General features: G+C 36.1%; 1 protein-coding gene across 2 annotated transcripts in view; it reads right to left on the bottom strand.

Annotated features, from left to right (window-relative positions):
• LOC308195191 (uncharacterized protein) overlaps positions 1-25369 on the bottom strand; it is an 81982-nt gene that overhangs the window by 36143 nt on the left and 20470 nt on the right. For both annotated transcript variants that reach the window (XM_080592199.1, XM_080592198.1), the window contains exons 2-3: positions 22738-22831; positions 21997-22099 (exon numbers count right to left, since the gene is read on the bottom strand). In XM_080592199.1, the coding sequence (XP_080448325.1) occupies positions 21997-22099; positions 22738-22759 (125 nt within the window). In that variant the 5' untranslated portion in view covers positions 22760-22831. The remainder of the gene's footprint in view (positions 1-21996; positions 22100-22737; positions 22832-25369) is intronic.

The following is a 25369-nucleotide window of genomic DNA, read 5'->3' as shown; positions in this document are numbered from 1 at the left end:
ACATGGGAAGCTCTCTTCTTGTTTTTCTCCATCAGATCTAACCTAATACTCAATGCTGCATGCTACTGCACGTGGTGCTGAGGGCTGCGTGACTTTGTGAAGAGCAGAGCAGGCTGGAAAGCAGAGCATTTCTGAGACCATCCCTCTCACTCAGCCTGTGCTGATAATCTTGGCTAAGAAATCAAATGTCACCTACAGCATTTATCATGTGACAACAAAATTAGTAGCTTCGAATGCCCCAGTTCTGCTCCAGACATTTTCTGTAATTTTGAGAAGCTGTGTCAATTCTGGGCGAGCCAAAACAGAGGTGCATAAATCTTCAAGACAGGTATTCCATGCACTTATCAACCTGGATGTCATTCTTAGTTTATAAATATTCACATTTCTGGCCAACTGCTGTAGCTATTGATTTGAGTATATTTTAAAGTCCTTCCACTGACTTTATAAAAACACAGAGGTTTTTTTTTTCTTTTTAGAAATATCACCCAGGCTATGAAAGAAACAGGCTCCTTCATTATCTGAGGTGGGGTTTGGAACATGCAGATGGAGGTAGAAGGTCACTTATCCCAGGGTGAGAACAGAGGTGCGGTTGCCAATGTTCAGGAGAAGACCATGAGCTTCATAGTCACCTTTGTAAACTGCTGACTTTAGGCTACTAAACAGCTGGATTTACTGAACACATTCTCTTTTTTTCAGCCCAGAAACATTGTTTAGGCAGCTGTTGAATAATTTATACATTTGTTAAGATTTCAAGCTGTTTGCTTTCTGTGGCAGGTCAGATGCTCTGCCCTGGCTGCTCTATGAGCAGGTTGTACACAGCCTGGTGGTAACCACAAGACTGCATGAACTCTCATAGTCAGCCCAACACTTTCGGAGAGCATCATATTTATTATGCACATGTGACAAAGTCACTGCATGCCTGCACAGTAAGACTGACACTTCTGGGGATTGTCTAATGGACCTACTGCCCATGTGCTACACAGTCATTGGGAACATGCACGGTAAAGGCTCTGTAAGTCAGATTTACTGTGAATATGCAGAGCAATGAAATGTTGCATGTGCAGCAGGACGTGTTGCTTCCTGAAGTGTGGGGTGGAGTGCACATACGCTGCACAGATTTCCCAGGCTGAAATATAGGAGCTCTATACTGGCCAAGTCACTTAAGTCTTGAGGAGGGGCAATATTTTAAGATGTGTTCAGCATGAGGGCCACAAGAAATCTGCTCTTTGACATAGTGATTCTGTTGATCTCATTGCAGGGTGCCTCATATGCACTGAGAAAAAGATGCTCAGTGCGTAACGTGCTGCTGGGTCCCACTATCATGTAGGCAGTGCAGCTCTAGGTGATACAGAGATCATGGCTTTTATGCCTTCATTTCCCATCTGAATGGGAATATCTGAGACCAAAATTGCAAGGATGCCTAAGAAAGACACTATTAACATAGATAGAGATTATGAGTTATTCAGACTTTGTATTGAGTAGGCACTGGATAAATAATTTTTATTCCTAGCACAGCAACAGCTCCTGAAAAGCTGAGAACACCTTTATGGTAATCCTCAGTTGCTTGTAAGACAGGGCATTTGGTTACAATTAAAGATGAAGTCTCAAACTGTGTATCCAAACCTCCCTGAACCTTAGACAAAAGGGATCCTGATCTGAGCCAACTCAGGGTAATGGTCTTGCAAAAACAAAATAAAATTCATTTTCAAAACCAAAATAATCATTTTTTTTGTCACATTCATTTTTGGTGTAATTTACTAGTTTTATTTTATTCTTTTTGTCACCACATAAGGAAAATGTGAACAGACTAGAAGCTAGGTTGATTTTGTGAGGTTGAGTTGAGGTCACTGAAAAATTGATAGCAACTTTTGAGATGAAAAAAAATCATCAAAGCTAAAGGAAGCTTCTCAAAGTGGGATTTAATAGCAGCTATCATATTGCCTTCAATGGCTTGACCATTTCTTGTGCAGCTGTTTTATTTTAAAAGATTTCACCCCCATTCCACATGTATAGGCCTATACACTGACCTAAGTACACACATCCAAGTACTTTGGTCACTCATGATAACCATAAACCCTTCAGTGAACTACCAGAAAGGTAGTTCAAATGGAAATGGTGAAATTCAATATAGCGTTTAACTAAGTCACTGTCTAAGGTTAAGCCCAAGGAACAATCAGCATCATTGGAAGGACAGGCAAATGTATTAATTGGTACGTGGACACCAGATATATGTGGTTTTCCTGAAAATTGTCAAATAACCACAGTGGTATTTCAGTGTGAGTGAAGAAAACGTGTCTATTCAAACATATACTTTATTTTTATATGAGTGTGTGTGTATGTAAAGAGCCTAGATACAGATTTAGGGTAAAAGCAAAACTGAAAGGCAGGAGGCTGGTAGTCCTTTTGCATTCCCGTGCATCTAATCAAGGATAGAGGCAAGTTCTCAGTAGATCTTTAGTGTCGGGCACTCAAGCCCCATTGACTCTCAGGGTAGAGTAGATTTCTGGTTCACTATGGGCTTTTCAAAAATTTTGCTTTTTTTATACAAGCCTTAACTGAAAGCCTAGTCTGTTTCTCAGACCAACCTATCACCTTTTATCAAAATAAACATAGGTTAGGTAAGACACAGGGAAATAATTATGATGATGAGAAAATGATGAATCATTTGGAAAGTGTGTGTTTGTGCATGAATGTACAAATAGACAGTAATAGGCCCATACATATGTTTATCATGGGATATGTCCACTGTCACCTGCTTTATCTGCTTTTATTTTATTTTATTTTAGTGAGCTTCCTCAAAAGATGTTAAAGCAGCTTTAACTTTAACTTCAACTTCTTTAACTTCAATGAAGGTTGAACAAAATTCAAAATCTACGTCATATTAACTAAAAAAATATATCTATTTACTACTTTTTTCATTTATTGATATGAAAAACATATCAATAATTTTGATGCAGTCTTGCATGCAGGCATGTAAGTAGTATAACACAATGCTAATCAAAAAGCTGAAGATAAAAGAACTGAGAAATAACCACTTCATTACAAATTGGTAGATCTAAAGAATTCTGTCTTTGAGATTTTTTTTCATTATGAGGTACCTACTTTTATCACCAAATATTTATCTATAGCAAAAATAAAAAGTGAATTGCTAACTGGTCTCTCTCATCCCTTATTTATTCTCCACCCCAAAACCAAACATCTTTACTGTAAATCCAGTTTATAGTTTAAAAATGGGAACTTTGTTGTCTTACCATGGTTCAAAAAATAAAGATTGAAGAGTGCTAGGTCATAGTACACCAACAGATGGACAGGCAGACACATACTTAGAAGGATTTTTTTTTTTTCCCCCACAGCTTTCTAGTCTCTTGCACAGACAAGAGAACTGGCAGGAGTTGGAAAATCTGTGAAACAGCTGATCTGTCTCACAACTTTCCATGTAAGTGAATGGTACAAACATTTCATTTCAAAATTGTCAGAAACAGCTTGAAACTTCTTGATGATCATTCTAAATCTGAGATGCCTTTGATTATCTTCAGCCATGGAATCGCTGAATATTTAAAGCTAAAGAAACTTCTGGAGGGCAACCTCTGTCTCAAAGCAAGGTAAGCTAAGGGGTCAGATCAGATTGCTCAGGGCTTTGTTCTGTTGGATCATGAAAACCCCCAAGAACAGAGATTGCACAGTCTAGTGCCCCTTCACATTCTTGGTGACCCTCTGATGGACTCAATTGGTTTTATCAGCTGTGGTTCCTACCTGTCCACTACTTTCTCCCACTCATTTCTGAGTCATTACTAGGTAGCTTTATTAGGTGAACTTGAGCATATTGATCAGGGTAAACTCTTCTGAGAGACATTTCTTTCTCTCTCTTTCACTTGGCTCATACTTCTGCCACTTATCCAGCTGCTGATTTAACCAGTTTATTTTAACTTAGAACCTATAGGAAACAACACTATCATTCAGTTCAAATGAAGGTTATAACTGAGGTAAATGCAGGTGTTTAAATTGGACTAGCTCTTCTATCCTTACAACATAAGAAAATTATTCATACAGCGTCAGGAATGCAGCATTCATGTAAAATGTTCATATTTTTTCCTACCTTACTGCTTGTAGAAAAGTAATTTATTGCAGCTGAACATTTCCTTCACTGTAAAAGAAAGCAAAGAGTAATTATTGTCAGCTCATTTTGCTAGTTGTTATTTAGTGAAGGGTTAGATAACATATAAGGGTCTTCACAAGCACTGTCAGGGAGGGCACCTAGATTTAAGTAGAGTAGGTATCACCCATGCGCTATAAATGTATCTTAATTTTCCACAGTAGCTATATTCTCAGCTGTCACCTGAGACAATTTATATCAAACGTGATATATTTGGCCCTATTAAAAGAAAGAATTACTGGAAGAGTTGATCTCTTAACTATTCACACAATATTTTTGATATGCACTTGCAACAGAAAGAATGATTAATGATGCTAGGGAAAATGTGAGCTTAACCATGTTTAAATGAAACTTACTGAATCTGTACATTTACAGGAGCTATTCTGAACAAAGTTCAGAACAAAAGATTGCAACTGATAATAAACTGTTTTTCTGTGTTCAGTTCTTTTTAATATATTGAAGAGCATATTGAATATAAATTTTCAATGTAAAGCACTGAATCTGTGGAAATGACATTCAACAAAATCTTCCAAACTATAATCTAGTACCTAAGCATTGCTTCAGTTTTCTTTTTGAATTCTTAACATTCATTAAGCACATTGGTGTCAGAAAATCTTAGGTGGTAAAACCACCAACACCTCCTCTTGGTGTGAAATTCTGTCTTTTTAGAAGTCTGTGGAAATATGTCTACTGGTGCTACATTTTTACTCAGTAGTTTCCTGATAACCTCCTTAAATTTGTTTCTGTAACATTAAGTATTAAATTCTGCTTATACTTTATTATTTTTAAATTACCTTGCTCTATGTTAGTTCTTTTACTCAGATTTTTTTACTGTCTGCAAAGAGATCTACAAGTCAGAATGTCTTTAGAAGTAATACATATAAATACTGGAGGGACTTAATTTGTCAGTAAAAGTCTTACTAATATAATCTGAGATTTTAATGCAGAAGAAATACAGAATTTTTGAATAGCTGAGACCTTGTTGAGTAAAGATATTTTCTTTGATATCTGTTTTTTTTTTTGAAATAACAAAACGTGAGAAATGGCTTTCATGAGCTTATAGGTTTTCTTTACAATTACTGTGATAGCTACTAGTATTATACTTTAAGTGATTTCAGCTATTTTTTGGGCTTTTATGAAGGTTTAAAAATAGTATCTTGTGGTTGTTCACAACTGAACAGCAAACTGAATGTTTGATAGTTATCTGTGTTACTAAAGATAAAACTGCGAAGTTATTAGGCTACACTTATCTAAACAGCCTAAGAAAGATGACATAGATTTAAAGGTATAGTCCAAGATCAAAGAACGCAATAAATGATGCAGGAAACAACAATTTAAAAAGGAAAATCTCTGTGAAGAAAAAACTCATTTTTTAATGTGAAGGCTAGTTTTAGGGTGGGAAGAGACATTATTTGTAATAGGACTATTTATTTATTTATTTATTTATTTATTTTCTGTAAAGGATGTTCTAAATTACACTTGTATTTCTGTAGAAGTATTCTGCTTGTCCAAAAGAAAAGAACACAAAGTGTCTTGCCTTTTCTACTCAATTTCTTAGGCATTGTGAACCTCTTCCAACAGCCACTGATACCCAGAAGATGACACACCAAAGTATTAGAATGGGACCCCCTGGAGATTCAGAACTCTTTTCTCCTTGCTTTGCTAAAAGCTGGGGAGCTGCTGTACTTCTCCACTGTCCTTGCTACTGGTTCCTTGGAAGGGGATCATACAAGCAAGAGTGAAGGAAATCTGAAAGGTTGGTAGTGCCAAAATGACCACCATCTTTTGTCTGGAGAAACAACAAGGAGGGAGGAAAATAAAAGACATGTAGGTCTATGGAGTACTATAGGATGAGCCTGTTCCTTGGTAAGCTGACCTACCATCCCTTCACTGAAAGAGAAATGAATGCTGCTTAGTTTGTTGAGGGGAAATATTTCCTTTAAAATACTTTATTATCTTGGAGAAACCACATTGTCTTTTTCAGGTTGCCTGATAAAAAAACCTCTCATTCAGATTTTAGTAATATGATGTATTTGCATATATACTGATTTCCCATTTTTGCCATATGTATATAGGATGTTCCAAGTATGTGTAGAGAACTGAGTACATAGGGACATATGCAAATTCCTAAGTTTACCTCTCTTACGCTAGCTATGAGCTTGACCTCTTGAGCACCCAGTGAAGAAGATCCAATGCCAATGTACCAAGAACTAACAACATTGGTTATTTTATTTTCTTCAGCTTTAATCATTGTTTGAATTACCCTGGTCTGTTGTAGATGTTGCTAATGTCTTCTTGGTCTATTTTTGAGCATTAATCTTAGCTCAAGGCCATCTGTTGCCACCAGTGTGTCTTCTGTTATGTCCTCATCTGTGCCTGGGACAGTTTCTTTCCTTTTTCCCATACACAAAATATTTTGCCATTTTTCTATAGCTTTGCTTCATGTCCAGTTGTGTTGAAACAGTTTTGGGACACAAAATAAAAGAAAAATTAAATTTTAACTTAAATGTGGATACAAGATATGATTCTGTATCTAAACAAAAGATAGTGAAGTTTCTAGCCGCTTGTCAGAGATGGCAGGGATTTCACTTTTTGGAACAATGATCTTTCAGTTCTTACTGTGACTTGCTGGAATTTCACCTGCTTAGGAGCTAATGATGTGGAATTGCTACTGCTGTGACTTTCTGTTATGGTCAACTAAACCTGCCAGTTCATTTCAGTATTAATCTGTATGTTGATGGTCTTTATTATTTCAAGTTACTAAAAAATATTTAAAATTAAGTACAACAGAAGTCCCAGTCTGCTCATACTTTTTTTTTCTTTCTGAAATTGTCTTCTTTCTTTGTCTAATGCATATATTATTTAAAGTTCATTTTCCCCAAAAGTTTAACAAGTAGTCTGAATTTTTATCGCTAGTCAAAAAAACATTTTGAAATACAAATATAGAGCTCCCTGTCCCCCAAAATGTATCTGCTCCTTTGACTTTAATAATCCATTTCATCTGTTTTTCTTCAAAGTTATTTTGCTTTACACATTCTGTAGGTAAGTTTTAATTTACAGTATTTAAAAGCTGTTTGCAATAGCTTCAGTTGGCTTAGCACATGGGTATATTATATCACTTGAAAAGGAAAATGTTTTTCTCTCCCCCCCAGACTACAGAAGTTAATAATGCATCCCTATTCTCTCTTTTAAAATAATGGCTTAAGAAGGGTTGATAAAAGGCCTGATAAAACAGATGGTCTTGGATGAGGTCCTAAGTTTGTCAAATTCGAGCTCTGTTTGACTATAAGGAGTACAATGTACAGTCATGAGCAATCCTCTGAGAGGGCTTAGGGGGAGGAACAAAGGTTTTGTATATTTAATATCAATAAGAACAAAAGCACTTGCGTGTGTGTCAAGGTTTTGTTGCTGTTTTTTCTTGGTTTTGTTTTTGTTTGCTTTTTTTCTTACAGTCACTTCATACACGATTACAAAGAATGTAAAGAACTTATTACAGGGTTGATGGCAGTTGGTAAGGGCTACAAGGAGCATACTTGTGAGCATAATTAAAAAATTACACTCAAATTATTTTTCTCAATTAAGAATCTTCATACACGCATATTGGGATGACTGTTGAATGCAGATGAACAGAGCAACCAAAAGTGAGTGCAGGTTAAGCCAAAAAACCTGTGCATGCAATATGAAAGAGCATAATCTAGTATCAAAAGAAATGAAGAAAAGAGACACCCCTTTTATTAAATATTTGTTTCCAGATAAGTAACATTCTTCTTTAGGTCTAGGTCAATGAAACTCAGCAATACAAAAATTTTACAAAAACACTTCAATTCTGTCACTTCAAAATACATATATAGTCTTTTGCCTGATTTTTAATTTGGGACATTCATACGCCTGATGCAAGTTTACAGTTTCATAGCACAAAAGTTACTGAGATGTAGATAGTCGATAGAATGGCTGGAATTATTTGCCATCCAATCTTTACTATTACAGATTTGAAATATAGTACGCATAAAAAAACAAATTTATAATACTTATATGGTTAACTCTTACTGAATGAAAAACAAATTAATAATGTTTATATGGTTAACTCTTACTGAATGTGAAAATCAGATTTATCTGTTTGTTTTATACTGAACATGACAGAACCACATTTACCAGGAAATGGAAACAAACTTTGTTGAAAAATATTTTGTAAGTAAAACAAGATCTTTTTGAATGAAAATATTATTCCTGGATTAAGCCAACTGCAAGAATCAAAGACAAAGTTAGTGGGGTGGTTCAGGAGAAAGGTAATAGCTTTGTCCCACATTTCTTTTCCCTCTAGCACCACCTAAGGAAAATTATCAGCGCCCTCTACTCTCATTACCTGGAAGTCAGACTGATCTTAAGGGAATTGCATAGGATGCCAAATTTCTTAAAGGCTTTTGGACAAAAGTATCTTTAAAATATTTGATTTGACATCTCTTGCACACAAAGGAAAGGGCTGAAATGAAGTTATCTACTTCTAAGCAATGAAATAAACTCTGAGCACTATCCACTGTTATGTCTATGCAACTTATTAAGTTTTACAATATTAAATGACTAACCAGTATATTCCTTGCTGCTCTGATAATAAAGAAATCATTTGTCTGTTTCTTTCAAAAACTGCCATTCCCCCCTCCTTGCACAACAAATCTTGCAGAGGTAGTTAAAGCATCAACACCTATTACAGAAAATGGAAAGAATACATCACTGGAAATCTTGGAAACTTTTCAGCAGTGTATTTGTTTCAGAATAAATGAAGGCCTCTGAACTAATCCTCAGATGAAAAGAGGTTCATATACGTCTTTAATTAGATCATGCTATTGGAACACAATATTGTGATAAAGAAGATTTAATAAAGCATTTTGTCCTTTTATTACTTTCGTTTCATGCAACATATCTCCTTATCCAAGCAAGATGTTTGACTTCAAAGGAAGTGCTGTCCACCCTCCCTTTGCTCAATAAATAACTCCAAGAGGAGTAAAAACAATATATGTTTGTAACTTTGCAGACGCTGCTGAGTGGTGAGAAGATCAATCATTGTTGTTCTTTTCTGTGGCTGTGGGTCCAAGATGAATCTCTTCCTTAAAGAAATTTCTGTATAATTTGGTGTGTGTCATTAACCCTTCACCTTCAGGAGCGATCACCTTAATAATAAAATGAAAAAAAGTGACTTCCCTTGCTGAAGAACATTCTTCTGAACAAAGCCTAACCACATGCAGAGGCACAGTCAAAATTCATCCTGATAGTGGGTCTGAAAAGTAGCTGAAGAAGTGTGTTAGATGAATGGTGGCATACTCAGAAAATGACCAGGAATTTGTTTTTCTTCAGTATGAATATTCTTTCTAGGCTTTTGACAGGACAAAATGGCCCTTCTATTATTCTTTTGAATAAACAAAGTCAAAATATTTTCAGAAAGAAATATTAGACTCTAAAGGTATTGTTAAAATAAAGTATTAATAAAATTAATAAATTGAATAAAATATTACTTTTAGTATTAAAGTTAATTTGTCAAGAAATCTCAGCTTACACTGTAAAGACTAAAAGAAGCCAGAGAGGCTGGATGGCATCTGAGGAGGCATATATTTCTTCTTTTGCTGCAAGGTGTGATCATCTGTCAAGAACAGCATACTAGGCAGAGGTTTGTGTTCTCACAGATTTCCAAAGATTCCCTCGTTTTCCAGGTAATTTATTTCAGTATTTCTTTCTTGCTGACAAAAGTTTTTCCTGAATCTTAACTGAATGCTCTTCTGCTGCTACTGAAGCTGTTGCATCTTCTAGCTACCATCAACATGGAGAGCAACTTGTTCTTTTCTTCTTTAGAGCAGACTTCTATATATTTGATTAGCATGTTTATTTTTAGTATTCTTTTCTTGACACTGTATTTTTAAAACTTTTTTTTTTTTTTTTTAAATTTTACACTTCTTAAATGTCTAATGTGTTTTGCTGACTCTAATTAAGCTTACCTTTTAGTGACTAACATCGGACACAGTAGGGCAACAAGACCTCTCCCACGTTGAGTAGAAATGAAGGCTTACCTCACTTTTCTTGCAGCTTGTGCATCTATTAATATCTCCTACGATCCTTTATTATTTATTTTTTATTTATTTATTTTTCATGGTAATTTGATGTTGTTTGTTAATGTTCAGCTAATAATGCTAACAACTAAAACCAACTAAATCCTTCTCTAAAACAAATTAACATGAGCTGCTTGTTCTCCATCTTACTGTGTGGTTGATTATTCCAGAAAGTGTAGTAACTTTCTATTTGTTCCCTACTCACTTCTCACTTACATCAAGATAATTTTGGATTCGGGCCTTTCTCTTCCACATACTTGCAGTTCTTGTTATTATCCTTTATGTACAAAATTTATGTACATTTTATATTTTATGATTTGGACCATCCATGGAGATGCTGACGATAATTAGACCCAGGACAGATCTCTTCAGAACACCAGCTGATCTATCTTTCTATTTGCAAAACTACTACTGATAAGTATTCTGTGGATAACATTATCCAAACAGTAGAAATCTGAAAATCTGGGACACATGGACATGTACATCTAGCTTGCAACCTTGTATTCATGAAATCTTTCAGACAAAGTGGTTTGAAAATGTACTACATCCCAAAATCTCAAATTGATTTTTTTTTTTTTAATGTTCAGATTTTGTTCCTCAACACCTGCAGTTCCAATAGACTTCTGTGGAATTTTGAAGTATGCAGCTTTATAGAGCTGGCTTATTATTTGTACATAACATCATCTGCGGAATGGAAAAAATTAGAGAAGGAGTAAAACCATGGCTACCACTGAGGATTTTTAAGTCTAAATTAGGTACAACATTGCATCTGAGAGAAGCATGATGTCAGACAAACAAGTGAAGAAAGGTTATGAGCTAGTTGTTTTGTGATTGTGCTTTTCCATTCTTTCTCTTAAGGTTTACTTTTAAATCATGTAGAATTTGGCAGGCTTCTGAGGGAGTGTGTACTTTGGCAGTGGATTTCAAGGAGGAAACAGGATGGAAAAATAAAATTACCATTTATGATTTAACTAGAATTAAAGAAAGAAGGGGTAAATTCTGCTTCCAGTTGCACTGTGGGAATTTCAACAAGCTTTTATCTTAAACAACTGTGTCTTCATGCTGCTTGAATTAAAACTCTCATTGAATTTAAATTTACCTGTAATCCTCACAATATATTGCAATAAGATAAACTTTTTTAAAGGCATACTTGTCCGTTATTTTTCCTCATTTGTTCAGCTTGCTTCATATTGTTTGCTTTTCACTTTGTATCTTAACAAGCTTGCTCTTCAGTTTTAGAGTAATTTGTGATCACCCCCAAATGGAAGTTTATTTTATTTTAATGTTTCTTTCACAACTAATTTGAACTTACATCTGGCTTTAAAGAAATATTTACATAGAAAAAACGCAAAATTGCATGGTGTAAATGTAGTGCCATTCAACTATGTAAATAGCAGCAAAGATGTTTAATTGAATATAAAACACTGGTAAAACATACACACTGCTTGTTTTTATTCAGGTTGCTTTGTGCTTGAGCTTTGATGATATAAATGAGGAGAACTAATTGATAGTGGAAGTTACAGTTTGGAGTGTGTTCTTACAACTTTGCTTTACATGTAGAAATCTTTTCTGTAAATGCTTGTTCTCCTGGTGCCACTTGTAGTGCCTCTAAAATGTTTCTACTGTCTTCAAGATATTCAGTCCTGGATTTATAACTACTGTGACCACAGTCCTCAGGGCAAAGCTATGCATTTCTTTACGTAAAAACAGTCCCCCCCGATGCATTTCAAAGATGTGTGTTGAAATAACAAAATCTTCAAGATGCAGATAGAACTGGAGCCATTTTTTAAATTACCTCCTATTTGCATATACCAAATTGAAAGAGGTATAAAACCACAGAATTATGGCTGAACAGGAAGTTGGTCGAACAAAAGCAATAACAACCGGGCTTCTAAAATGGGGGTGAAGACCTTGCCACTCAGGCTCCTGATGCTTAAAGGGCAGCAAAGCCTAGACTCCACGGCAAAAGGGCCAGCACTGAGAGATGATAATTACACTAAGCACTGTGATCCAGAGGCTATCCATGCATTTATTTTTTAAGGTTTGCTCCATTAGTTTTACCTTGCTGAAAAGCATATTCACCTTACTGACCTTGGAGACCCTGTTGCTGCACTGAACTGGCAGCCTGACTTCTTGTTCTGTCAGCCTGCGCTTGTGTCTCATTGCTGCTGTGATTCATGGCATGATTTTCACAGCTTCAAAAGAAAGTTCAGAGACATCTGAAGGCAGTGAAGTGAAAAGCTGTCAGGTCAGGCATCTTCATCATGAGAAACAAAGAAATAAAGGGGGAAGAAGGAAAGACCGAGGGCAAAGTGTGTGACTCCATTCTCGTTCCCCTTATCCCTCCTGTTCTTAGGATGGTGTTGCTACTATCTTTACCAGCCAGCTCTACCAACATCCCTAGCAGGCATGTCAGAACAGTCCTTCTACTTTTGATAGGAATGAAACAGGAGGACGGATCATAGAACAGAGATCAGTTGCAGCTGGAAAGGCAGCTGGAAGGCCAGGACAGGGCACTCGCCTCCACGAGAGCTTGAGAGCCTCCAGCCCTCCCACCAGCACCTGCTGAGGCTGATTAACCCATGAGCAGGACCCCTGACCAGCTACAAACGGCTTAGTTTTGGTAATAAACAATACTTGCTGATAAAAAATAAGATCTCAAGATCATTATTTTACTTCTAATAAACAATACTTGCAGATAAAAAAAATCTCAAAAGCATTATTTTACTTCTAAATTTTTATTTTTTATAACCGCTATCCTGTTATCTTGATCTTCACACTGTCCTGTCATCTCCATACCGTCACCTTCAATACATATTTGATATCTATTCATTTGGCTTTCAGCTGTCCCCACTCACAATAAAACAATACAACTTAGTGTGGTAGGTAAGGAATAACTGCAGAAAGGAAGATATCACAGCTGTCTTCTGCAGATTTGATTTAGAGCAGGTGAAAAGACTCCAGGTAGACCAATGCAGCACCATAATTATAAGCAAAGTTTAGCTGTTATTGCAGTGACATTTTTTTTCCCGTGATTGTTGGCTTTGATGTTTACATAATTAAATATCAAGCCTGTTAATTCTGCTTCCATTAACTCTGGGTGAAAGCTGTGGCTGTAGGGATAGGAAGACCCATCACACTCTCTCTACACAGTTGTCCTTTTCCACTGAGTGTTGTAACAAAGAACAAGAATACTTACTGAAAGACAACTTTTAAAATGATCTTAAAATGATTTTAAAATTAACATTTTAGATTTGAATGTCAAAATTATGTCAAGATAAACTAATGCTAATTTGGGAAGCCTTAATTGTAGTATAAAATATGAAATAGTCATACCTGTGCACCACTAGAAATGTGTAAAACGGCATAAGAGTTGGTTGGGAATAAGGGAGACAGAGGAAAGTCAAATAGATGACTTTAGCAAATAGAATAAACTAGATAACAAAAATAAGTTATTCTTACAAAATTATGTAGTTTGGTCATGAGTAGATGACTGGTGCCTGAGTACACTAACTTCCATTTTTAAAAAAAATATTTTTATTTTTTAAATGCTGCACGCTGAAAATGTGCTTGGTAATGGGTAAAGAAAATGAGTTATGAATTTTAAGAAAATATTAATCAAGTAACTTTGAGAAATGAATATTGTTTAAATAAATCTTGTCTTGTGGATAAATTAGGAGAAAATGAAATTAAGTTGTGTTAAATTGTTTCATAGATTACTTAATGCTACCTAGTTTCATTACCAGCTATGATATTCTTTCAAAGTAGAAGTTATAAAAAAATACTTTCAGATATGTTGATTCAGAACAGTACACCTACTCATTTCTACTTTTTTACAAGGCATACCTTTTTTTTTTCTTTTTCTTTCTAACATTTTATACAACTATACACTCAGTTTTCTCCTGTTCAGAAAACTGATAATATTGTACATATCACTAAGGGTGATATGTACAAGGTGACTTCAGCCCACAGAAGCAAGCCCATCCAAAATTAAGACTCTAACTTGACTTTTAGTCGATGCAATTGTGCCTTAGTACGAGAAGAACTACAGACAAGAGAGATTTCCCAAATTATGTTAGTCTTTCAGGGATTGTAATTCAAACAGGATGAACTTTATTTCTCTTAATTTCTTTAATCTTTTCTAGTGTTTGTCAATCTTTGTACTATTTAAATAGTAATTGAATTTATAGATGATTTTAAATCATGTGTTTAAAAACAGTATGTCTGAGGAGATGTTATTAGCTTGGGTAAATGCAGATAATTCTGCATGTCAAAGACAATTAACACGTATCCTGTGGTCTTGATTACCAGGTTCAAGGAAATTCTGCCCAGAAGAAATTCTCAGTAAAACCTCATGGAAAGTTAAAGACCCCTGCCCTACAATTAAAAGGGAAAGGCAATGGACCCCCTACTTTTTTTTTTTTTTGGGTGATTGACTATAAACCTTCACACAAGGGACTGTTCTCAGAGGAGAGGGTAAAAACAGTCAGGAATAAAAAGAGGTTGTTTTAGTTGTGAGTGTGCCTACATTCCTCAGTTGCTTTTCTTAAAATAAAATAAAATAAAATAAAATAAAATAAAATAAAATAAAATAAAATCTTAGACATAAAAGTAATGTCACACTACATCTCACATACGAAGAACAAACAGAAGCACCAAATATAGGTCAAGCATGTTTGTCCTTCGATTGTGTAAAAAGCCTTTTCTGTCTGTGTTCTACATATAGGCAAGTCACTTTATATACCTATTCGAGAATAAGCAGCACATTTCTCATAAGCCCTTGAAAAAATTAAATCATTAACTGACATCAAAAGAAAACAATTTAGAATACCTCTTCTCTGACTAATATTTTTTTTTAGCCCATTGGCAATAATTAATCCTTAAGTGTGCAAGGAAGAAAATTTAACAACTGAATCTTAACCCTCAAGTCAAGAGCTGCAGTGGGCTGTTAGGCTTTTTGTCAGGAAACTAAGAAACTGTGCTGCAAGCCTGGGCAGGGTGCTTTCACATGCAGGAGTTCAGATTCACCCCAGTGCAGGGTTGTGCTCTGCATATTTTATCTGATGTTGGAAACCTAACCTAGGAAATGCCATATAAACAACCCTGGCCTGGGAACTTAGAAGACAGAGTAACTGTGACCATTTCCATGAACACAGAGAAAATCATGATCTGTGATCATTTTCAGGGTGAGGTATAATGTACAGTAAAGGGAGATGAAGTCAGGAGGTTTGGAGGAAACTTTAGATAGTCACAAGGAAAGACAGAGGAATTGGACCTCAGTTTGGAGCTAGAATTTGAATGAGAAGGACATATAGGACAAAGAACAACAGGGGCAACAAATAACTGGGAATGTAATGGAATAATAAAAAAGTGACAAAACAGAGGAGAGAAAGTAGAGATGAAATGTGCCTATCTTTGTGCACATTTAATCTCCTTCTGGAGCAAGAAAAAGAGATAACAAAGTACAGTAACAGGGGTGTGGACAGCTAGCTGACAAGCTACAGGGATGGAGGCCTGAGGTCCCACAGCCAAGGCAGCACAAAGCCCCTGAGTAAAGCCATCCCATAAGAGATGCTAGGCATCAGCCTTCTAACAGGAAGTCAATCACTGTGACACTGGGTTTTCAAGGATGCTGACACCAGGAAGAGGGCCTCAGCCCTGAGTTAAGGCTGCCAGGGCACAGTGAGGCTGCTCCTCCACTAAGGGAATAAGCCAGGAGCCAAGTGTGACCCTGACACAGGCTGTGCCCTTGCCAAAGGGGTTCAGTACAGCAGGGTGTTGAGCAGAGCGCACAGAGCTGTGTGTGTTGATGCTGTATTGATGGGTGTCGCCAAACCAGGATAGGACAGGGTCATTGGAAAGGGAGACAACAGAGTTTCTAGGAGGTATTGGTTTCATTTGGATCTCTCTTACTCTTCTGTAAAACAGTGATGGCCTCTTGAGTGTTGAAAGACTAATGTCTGGTTCTTGAATAGGTCATTAATTACTCTATCTAGAAAGCAAGGGAGGGGGGAAACAGTTACTATTTTCTGAAATTTGGTTGCATTCAAGTGGGGAGACCAAGCCTGAGGATAAAGTCTGTGGTCCACAGGGGAGTTAGTGCTGGATGAATTTAGGTGACTTCAGATTTTTTGTTGTGCTCAGGAGTAGGGTTTCTGAACCTCTGGCTTAGATACAAGGCAGCTAAATTCCTGTCCTGAACACCTAAGATGTTTGTCTGAATACACTCTGAATCTCATCATGAATTTCTCTTTTTGCAGCAATAAAGAAGAGGAAGTGGGGAGAGGAGTTACTTGGCTAAGAGAGAGAAGAGCAAAGGAAGCAACATTTAAAGTTCTAAGAAGAGTTTGTACCCACATGTTGAAGGTAGCAGGGATTTCAGCACAAAAGAGTGGGTAAGAGGCCACTGGATTTGATGAAGAAAAGGTTGTTAGTCACTTTAATGAGGGCAGTAAGAGGACAGAAGCTAGATCAACATACTATCGATGTTAATGTTTAGTGCAAGTTTAATGGCCCTCAAGGAATACATTTCTTCTCTGTAGATTTTTTCCTTGGACACAGCCCAAAGGTGAGCTCAACTCCTAATACCATAAAAGGATAAACCTTTCACTGGATGATTAGCTTTACACTCACTCCCTCAAAAATAAAAAATAAAATAAAATAAAATAAATAAAAATAAAATAAAAATAAATAAAGGAAAAGCCTGTGGTTTTCAGGGAATGAATTATATGCTTTAACGACACTGGAAGTAGAGCAGCAACCTTTCCATAATATTTAAAAATAATGAAATAAAGTAACAACAACAAAAAGGCTATGTGAACCTTTACATACAAATAGGACAGGTAAGGAGTTTTCCACTTCAGGTTAATTTTTTTTCTAAGTTGGTTGCATGTGTTACACTTATGTACACTATTTATTGTTGTGAATCTCCCCATTGAAAAATTCATGATTTGTAGGAGCACAATACGTGTTTGTACTTTTCAGTTTGTCCCCACAGCACTGTATGCACACAGTAGCCCAAAGATCACTTTACAAATATAGTCTGCTAGCTGCCAGCCAGCTTCTACAGTTTTTCTGCAGTGTCAGTGACACCTACTAGTATAAGTTGTCATGAGCAAAAAAAAAAAATAGTGCTATCAACAAACTGTACCATTCCTCACAAAACAACGGCAACTAAATGTCATGAGTGGAGGAGTGGGAATATATTTATGGTTTATTTCAGATAGACCCACTTTTTATTTATTTATTTGTTTTTTCAAATAATCATGTACTGCTGTAAAATCTCTGTGTAGAGGTGTTAGAATACTGAACCGAAAGTACAGCAAATAGGAAATCTGCTGGGCCATGTAGACTTTCTTTCATATAGGCTCTCTTTAAGATCTCTGCTTGCACATACTTCATCATCAGGATTTGTGCTAAGGATGTATACTCTTTAAAGACTAGTTGCTCATGAAGGCATAAAGTCTATTAGTTTTGTTTGTGCTGAAAGCATATAGTTGCCATTCAGGTACAATGCTCCATTTGTATAGCTTTCAGCAAATGTGCTGTCACATAGTTAGCATAGTGATTAAGGGTGCTTTGAGAAGCTTACCACCTTTGCTTGCAGAGAGACGTACCTTGACCTATAAAAAAACAAGTGGTACACTTAATAAATTTATCATTTCGTGGATTTGTCCATGGATGTTCTATTTATAATTCATTGTTATTAGAACATTTCTACAGTGGATACTTGAATCAACTCTTAGCTCTCTCTCTCAACTTATTTTGAAGTATTCAGTGGTGAAATAACAAAGAGCATAGCTGAGTTATTATCCTGTTCTTCTGAGAGGTAAGTGATCACACGGAGATTGCAATTTTGAAGAACCAAGACCTTGTGAATGGCGCAATATTATTTAATTTCAAGTATTTTGGAAAACACTTTCTTCCACCAGAAAAACTGAGGAAGAAATTAAGATCTTGCTCTGAACTGTGCCAACCATAATGGTTAGTTCCACACAAACTGTTCCCCGTTTCTGGTATTTAAGGTGAACATTGGCCTATTTATTTCCAAGTTAGTATAAATATTCTGGCAATAATCAAACTGGAATGTTTGACACAGTAAGCTATGTTGTCCCTTTTAGCTACAGCAAAAATTAAGCATAAAAGAAAAAGAAAGTATATTTTCCAAAGAAATTTGAAAACTGTGATGCAATGAAGAATCTACAAGCTTGAAATGGTTCACCTTTGAGAGTCAATGAGATTAAATAGATTGTCAATCAAATATTAATTGTATTTTGCACAGATCAGAAATCACCCCGCCTTGGGTACCCAAGGTAACTACAGAAGCTTCTGGGATTCAGGAATGGCCAAAATTTAAAGTCTGATTTTCTCTCCCTCCTCCCTCCCCCCCCCCTTTTTTTTTTTTATTACATGTCAAGCTTTCAAATAGAAGGCAACATGCTACATGTGTGATGACAACCAAACAACACATTTTTCACATAAATAGATGGTTGGTAGTCTCTGTGTGTCTAAATATCAGTCAGAGCAGAGGCAGGTTAAATAATGGTCACACTGGTAATGACTGCGGGTGTCTTGTGCATATCTCAAATCAACAATGACAGAGGCAGTATAAAAACAATTTATGAACCACAGTCCTCTTGGGAACTACATTTCAAGCCATAATTTCATCTAAACTGTTTATCGGCTGCTTTTATTTAATGTATGAAGTGTCAAAAAATTTCTTTGACATTAGGCTTGTTATTGTCTTTTGATTTATGTGTTAAAGCAAAGCATACTAAATACAAAGATTGCTTAGTGGTTTTGTGTTTGAAAAAAATATTGGAAACATTTGCTACAGTGATAAAATCATTCATATAGTTGCTACAAAAAACAAGAGTCATGAACTTTTAAAACTTAAAATAACTTAAGACACAGAAGACCTGAACTGTAAAAATTTTTACTGTCCAAGGCCCATCTTGTAAACACAAATGTTTACGTCATGAGGAGATCCATTACCATATACGTGCAAACAAATAACTAGGCATGGTTTTCACAACTGGGAATGTAAAACATTCCTTGATATGCGTGTATGAAGGCATAAATCCTTGAACCCAGAAATGCCTGGGTGGACCTGTCTACGTTCGGCATTTATTTATCTCAGCTGGTGGCTGTCTGTATTGTCTTATCTGTAAGGTTTGGATTTTAATAACCACTCAAGTATTCCTAAAATCTTAAGTATACTTATAGTGTGAAAAAGTTTTGGCATGAGATTTCTTGCAACCAGACAGGGATTTGTCAGCATGTGCCTGGGCTGCACTCAAACTCCCCTCCCAGGGATGGCAGAGACACCAGAGAGGAGTCTCAGTCTTCCAGTCAGGAGTGAAACAAGTGAATGGAAGACAATTACATGAAAATGGCAGCCTCAGATAGCACTTTGTGGTGGAACAAGACAGTTACATGACAGCTGAGGAGGCAGAACATTGAACCAGCACAAAGACCTTCAGTGTGGGTCTACTTTCCCTAGACAGTTTATATTGAAACAGCATGAAACCCCAACTACAAGCCAACCTCCCGCGTATTAGATTTCCCATATAGCTGCATTTATTTGAGTGTACACTGTGATTTCCCTCAAAGGCTGGCATGTAATGAAGTGTATGTCAGCTACAGATCTGGAGGGGAAACTGTCTCATTGCCATTTCCATTCACAATGCTTAGCAGGAACTGAGGCAAGGTGTTAACAGTCATCAAGACCACCAGCACATGGCCTGGGCTTTTGGGGCAGTCATTCACCTGTCACTTTGCTGGCACTGGCTGGAGAGCTGCTACATGTTGGAAGATTTAATTTGGGATAATAGACCCATATTATACAGAAATGTAGGACTGAAATTGAGGAGGGCAACTGAATGCTTGAGCATTCAGCAGCATCTTGCACTGCATGTTTAACCCATCTTTATTTGAATATTCAGGCAGACACCTGTTTTCTATGTTTTTTTTTTTTTTGGCCCTGAGTTTTTTTACCTTGGCATGTTTTTCCTACAGATGTACAACCCACATGTACAAGAAAGGGACTGTAAAGAAAAGTCAAACAATGGACTTGGTTTTAGTACCATCTGTAATCGCTATGAGTAAAGTTCATAAAACACCAGCAGGACTGATATTTAACACTCATGTGAACTGGGATGTAAGTGGAAAATTATGGTCAGCTGTCTGATATTAGTGCAGTAACATGGAATTTACCTGGTTTTTATTTTCACTTTCTGACCATGAAGTGTATCTTGCACATGTCAAGTGGAGAAAACCTGTGCTAGGTTGCCTACTTTACTTGTGTTCATTTTTGAAACTCCTGCATGTGAAAAGAGCCCTGGTGCTGATTCAGCAATTGTATATTGTATGTACTTAACATATATGTAAATGACCCCATTAACTTCAGAGATTATACATAGGTTTAAAGTAGACACATGTTTTGCCACTTCATAACGTAGATTTACTGGTCCTCAGCCTGCTTGGAATTACATTGGAATATTTCCTCACTGCCATCCTTCAAAACTAGAGTGAAATTAGGCTCAGACCCCCTGTGATTATATGTGATTGATCTATGGGAAGTTTTACAGATGGATGAACTGCTAGTCAGTAAGATAGCCACAATAGACTGAGAATACAATTATATTTTAATTATATTTTATGATTGCTTTATATGTTTCCCAACTTATCTCTGTTCTTTTTATTTGTGAAGGGAGGCTCTCTGGGAACTGGGAGATATTCACTCGCACCCTGTGAATGAAACTGGTCTGGAAACTCATAAAGTCTGATGGGTTTGTGCAGTTCCTTAAGCTCTCTACCCTGTAAAATTGTATTTTTAATGAATTTGCTAGATCCAGCAGGTTGTGTTCATTTAGAAGAGGAGAAACCCTCTAAACCACCGTAACACCAACAATTCCATTTTACTTACTTAATAGGAAATGAGAGTTTTGACAAATAGGTGTTGTAGATTTTTAAAGATGCATGAAACCTACCTTTCCACATGACTTTCAGGATCTATCTAAATGGTACAGTTCTCTCTCAGAAGTATGGGTTAAATATGAGAGGTTTTTTTTTTTTTTTTTTTTTTTGTGATCCAAAGAGGCTTAGAGTAAAAACGACAGAGGTTCCCTGTTCTCTTCTCTGTTCCACAGGTTCCATAGTTGGAAGGACACATTTCTTCCAGCATTTATTATTATTATTCTATTAATCTAAGCCTGTCAGAAAAAGATAAATCTTCTGGGAGACAAAGAACTTACTTGCCTGCTGAAGGGATGGGTCTTTTTTTCCCTACGTATTAAACTTCCTTTATACCAAACTTTAACATATATAAACAGACTTTAGTCCTTTTCCATAGCACCCTAACTGGATGCCCGCATTAAAGGTGTGTAAACCTCTAGAAAATTAATAAACTGGACTTTTCATTTAGCTTTACAGGAGAATTTCATCTAGCAGATATGATAATGGCTCCAAGTCCAGTCTCATATCAGCCATGCAATGTTTTCATGCTTAAAAACACTAGGCATAACTCCTCATCTTTGCCAGAAATAGAACAGAATCAGGCCTCCACATTTTAAACCTGATTTGTTAAAACTGATCAGACTACATAAAAACAGTCTAAACTGAACCAGTATTTCTGGACCTTAGAAGTTTAGTAACTGCAGTTGTAAAATGTTACTGATGAGCATGCACACACATAATTGTATTTGATACATGTTAGGAATGACAGAAGTGAGAAAAAACACTCCTTACTTTTCAGTTTTTAATGACCTCTGATGTAATGTAGACTTTTTCTTTCTGTTCTTAGAGGTCTGTGAATATTCTCTTTGGCAAGCTTGTTGCTTAGGGTGGGAGCCTGCAGTGCAAACAGGAAAAGTATGGCATCAGGTTTTTGCTGATGAATTAAAGGCACAATATTAAGCGCTAGGCTGTAAGTATGTATTGTCTTTAATAGGAAGGTATATCACATGGGATATCCTTTGAGAGCATTTGGAAAAAAAATACTCTTTCAGTTGAAGAAATATGTGTTATAGCACTTTTAAAATCACAGCTATAGAATATAAATTGAAACCGCAAGCTCGGAACAGATCAGAAAATGCTTTAGTGAAATTAATCAGAACACCATTAAATGGAGGTTCTGAATTATAAATAGCTTACAAAAATAGCTTACATCAAAATTTTTATAGCTGAAATAATTTCCTTTGTAAAATGCTGATCTGTCAATTTGACAAGTTTAATAAAAAAGTATAGCTTTTACTGATTTTTTGCATAAAAGTGGGAAACTGTTTTATTGTATAAAAATTCTAAATCTTTACAAGCTGTTTTATTTTATGAAAAAGTCCTAGATCCTCTTTGTTTTTCTTCTTCTTTGAGTTTTCAAATTCATACAAATCCGTAGGGTAGAAATTCAGAATTAATAAAATGGACTCATTAGTTCCTTAATTTTGTCACAGTGTTTTTTTCCTTCATCAACTACTTTTATTTAGGTAATACCTCCAACCTGTGTATTTTCCATCTTGTCATTATCAAAGAGGTAAAGGGACCAGAAAGCTGAACTGCTGCTGCTCAGTGTGTGATCTTAACAGGTCTGCAAACAACGAGAAGAAAAATACAGTTTTCTCCAGAGTACTATTTGGTGTTGAAATGATTTAGGTCTGGAAAATCAATCTGTTCATCCTTCTGGACAATTTCTGAAACAAATATTTAGCAAGATTTATAGTGTTGTACATATGCAGGCCAAAAGATTCCTCTGGAAGGCAGATTTTTGTAATGCCATATAATCGTCTACTCAATAAGATGTTTTATTGTTTTTTTTTTTTGTTTGTTTTTTTTTGAGTAATAAATACAATTCTGCAACATGTCTCAGGGCCATATAAATATAACCAATCATTCAACTTTTCATTTCTTCTGTAACTAGATGATTTTATATTATCCTGTTTAGATACGAAAACACTGGAGGCCTTTAGATGAAAGCAAACAAACAAAAAGCTAAATGAAACACCTCCCCTTACTTGCACTTTAATTACTGAAATTTAATTTTCAACTTAGTCATTTGAACCCATTAAAGTGTAGACTTTTCAGAAATGCCTAAATAACATAAATTCAGCTGAAACTCTGGCACATAAATACAATGTGAAAACAGGGTTTAAGAATGAAAATCACGAAGGTTGTTTTTAACATGTTATGGCTATTTGCTTGTTGTTAATCATAATCACAGTTTACTAAAACGACATAGTCTAGGAATATTGTTGCATACCAATATCCCCTTGCACACTTGCCCTCTGCAAACACAGAGCAAAAACCTAATCCTGGAGCATTAACACTTGTGCATGAGATGAGAGAAAACAGATACTTGCAGACGTGTAAGGCAGGAGAATGCAGGCAAATAGCACTGGAGAGCATGACCCACCCTAGCCCCAGTGCACCTGTATCCTGGGAGGTGTGAAGTTTTCAGTTGCCATCAATGATGCTGTAGCTGGAGATTCTTCCAGATGACTCCTGCCTGGTGCAAGCAGCTACACAAAGAAGGCTTCAGAGCTTTATTTTTAAAACACAAGTGGTTAATGAATGCTCAGAGCTACTTCAGCACCTTGTGAAAGTGGGAGCCACAATGGCTGGTTAGTACAAGCTTGTACAAATAAGTTAAGATGCAAGCAGCGCATATTCCACCAACACAGAGTGGAGATTTGGTCCTGTTTGTTTTGGCTTATACTAGTAATTCCCAGTCTGCTCAGGCGTTTTCACCATTTTGAGGAGGAGATGTGGAAACAGGCATGCTTGTCTGATCCCATGTGACTCCAAGCACCAGGGTGTCAGTCCTAACCATCGACCCTCAGGCACAGGCTCAGCATAGGTTGAAAGATGGGCTCATAATGTCTAATGTGAATCTGACAAGGGGAGAAAGGAGAGTAAATACCTCCTATTTGGGTGATGTTATCATCAGATATTTCATTACTGTGCGTAAATTTTCTATTAACTTACAGAAAACATTTCATCTAGCTATGAATTGGGATGTTCCCAAAATTTCAAAGGTAAAATTGGTGGCATTATAATGAATAAGGGAGACAGTCCTGGCAAAATTAAGATTTATCTACATCCAGACATCATATTTCTCTTCCATTCTTTGTATTTTGATAAGAGCAATGAATCCAGTCAGGGTACCAGTCATCTGTAAACATACAGATGAAGCATGAAAACACCTGCTATAGCAATAGCAAGCCAAAAATTAGATTTGAAGCCAGAGAAAATAACTACTGGGTCTCATCTTTTTTTTAAGTGGTTAGAACAAGTTGCATCAAAGTAGGTTTAACCTCCCTGCAGTGAGCCCCACGCTTTAGTTTTAAAAATTACAAATTACACTTAAATGAAAAAAAAGAGGGATGTTAAATTTCTTCCCAAAAAAAATCTAATCCTGCCCACCCCCCAAAAAAGTGCTTTATACATCAAAATTCTTTATATTTTTACTAACCATAGAGGAGAACAAACAGTTTTTGAACCTTGCTATAGCTTAAAATCACTCCTTGGTCTAAGTACAGTTTGAATAAAGGAGTAAACCCTTTCCCTCTTTTGAAGTTGTCACTTTTCACTTTCATCAATCCTTCTCTGTCATTATCTCATGTAAGATGAGAAGAAAAGTTGTCCTTAGTTATCTTAACTATGTATTTATTATCACCTTTCTGTGGTGTTTTAATGACACAGAGAATATTGCCACCTCACCTTCATATGAAAGTTTTGCTACAAACAGCAATACTTGGACAAGTTAACGATCCCATTTGTTAATAACCTTTAAAAATGAGGTGAACACCACTGCGTAAATATTTCCATTGATGAGTGCCATAATCATCACTGTTATCTCAGAATAATGTTTTCCCTTTTAATTCATTGTGTATCCAACCAAACAGCTTGTTTGCTCGTTTGACTATAAATTTTTATGCCCTTTCCTGTTTTAATTATGATGATTATTAATCCTAAAAAGTGGAAGAATCAGCTAAATTTTTCACTTCATAGACAATAGAAATGTTTTTACTCTGCTCCCTGTTCTCATCTTTTAGTAATTAATAGCAGAATTAATTAAAAGTAGTGAGAAAATCCTCCTTTTTGCCTGCAAGCAAGTAAATTAACTTAT

The sequence above is a fragment of the Anser brachyrhynchus genome (assembly GCF_964034855.1).
Source record: "Anser brachyrhynchus genome assembly, chromosome: 4".
In the NCBI taxonomy this organism is placed as follows: domain Eukaryota; kingdom Metazoa; phylum Chordata; class Aves; order Anseriformes; family Anatidae; genus Anser; species Anser brachyrhynchus.
Note: the sequence above shows the minus strand (reverse complement) of the source record. Positions and strands in the feature narration are given on the sequence as shown.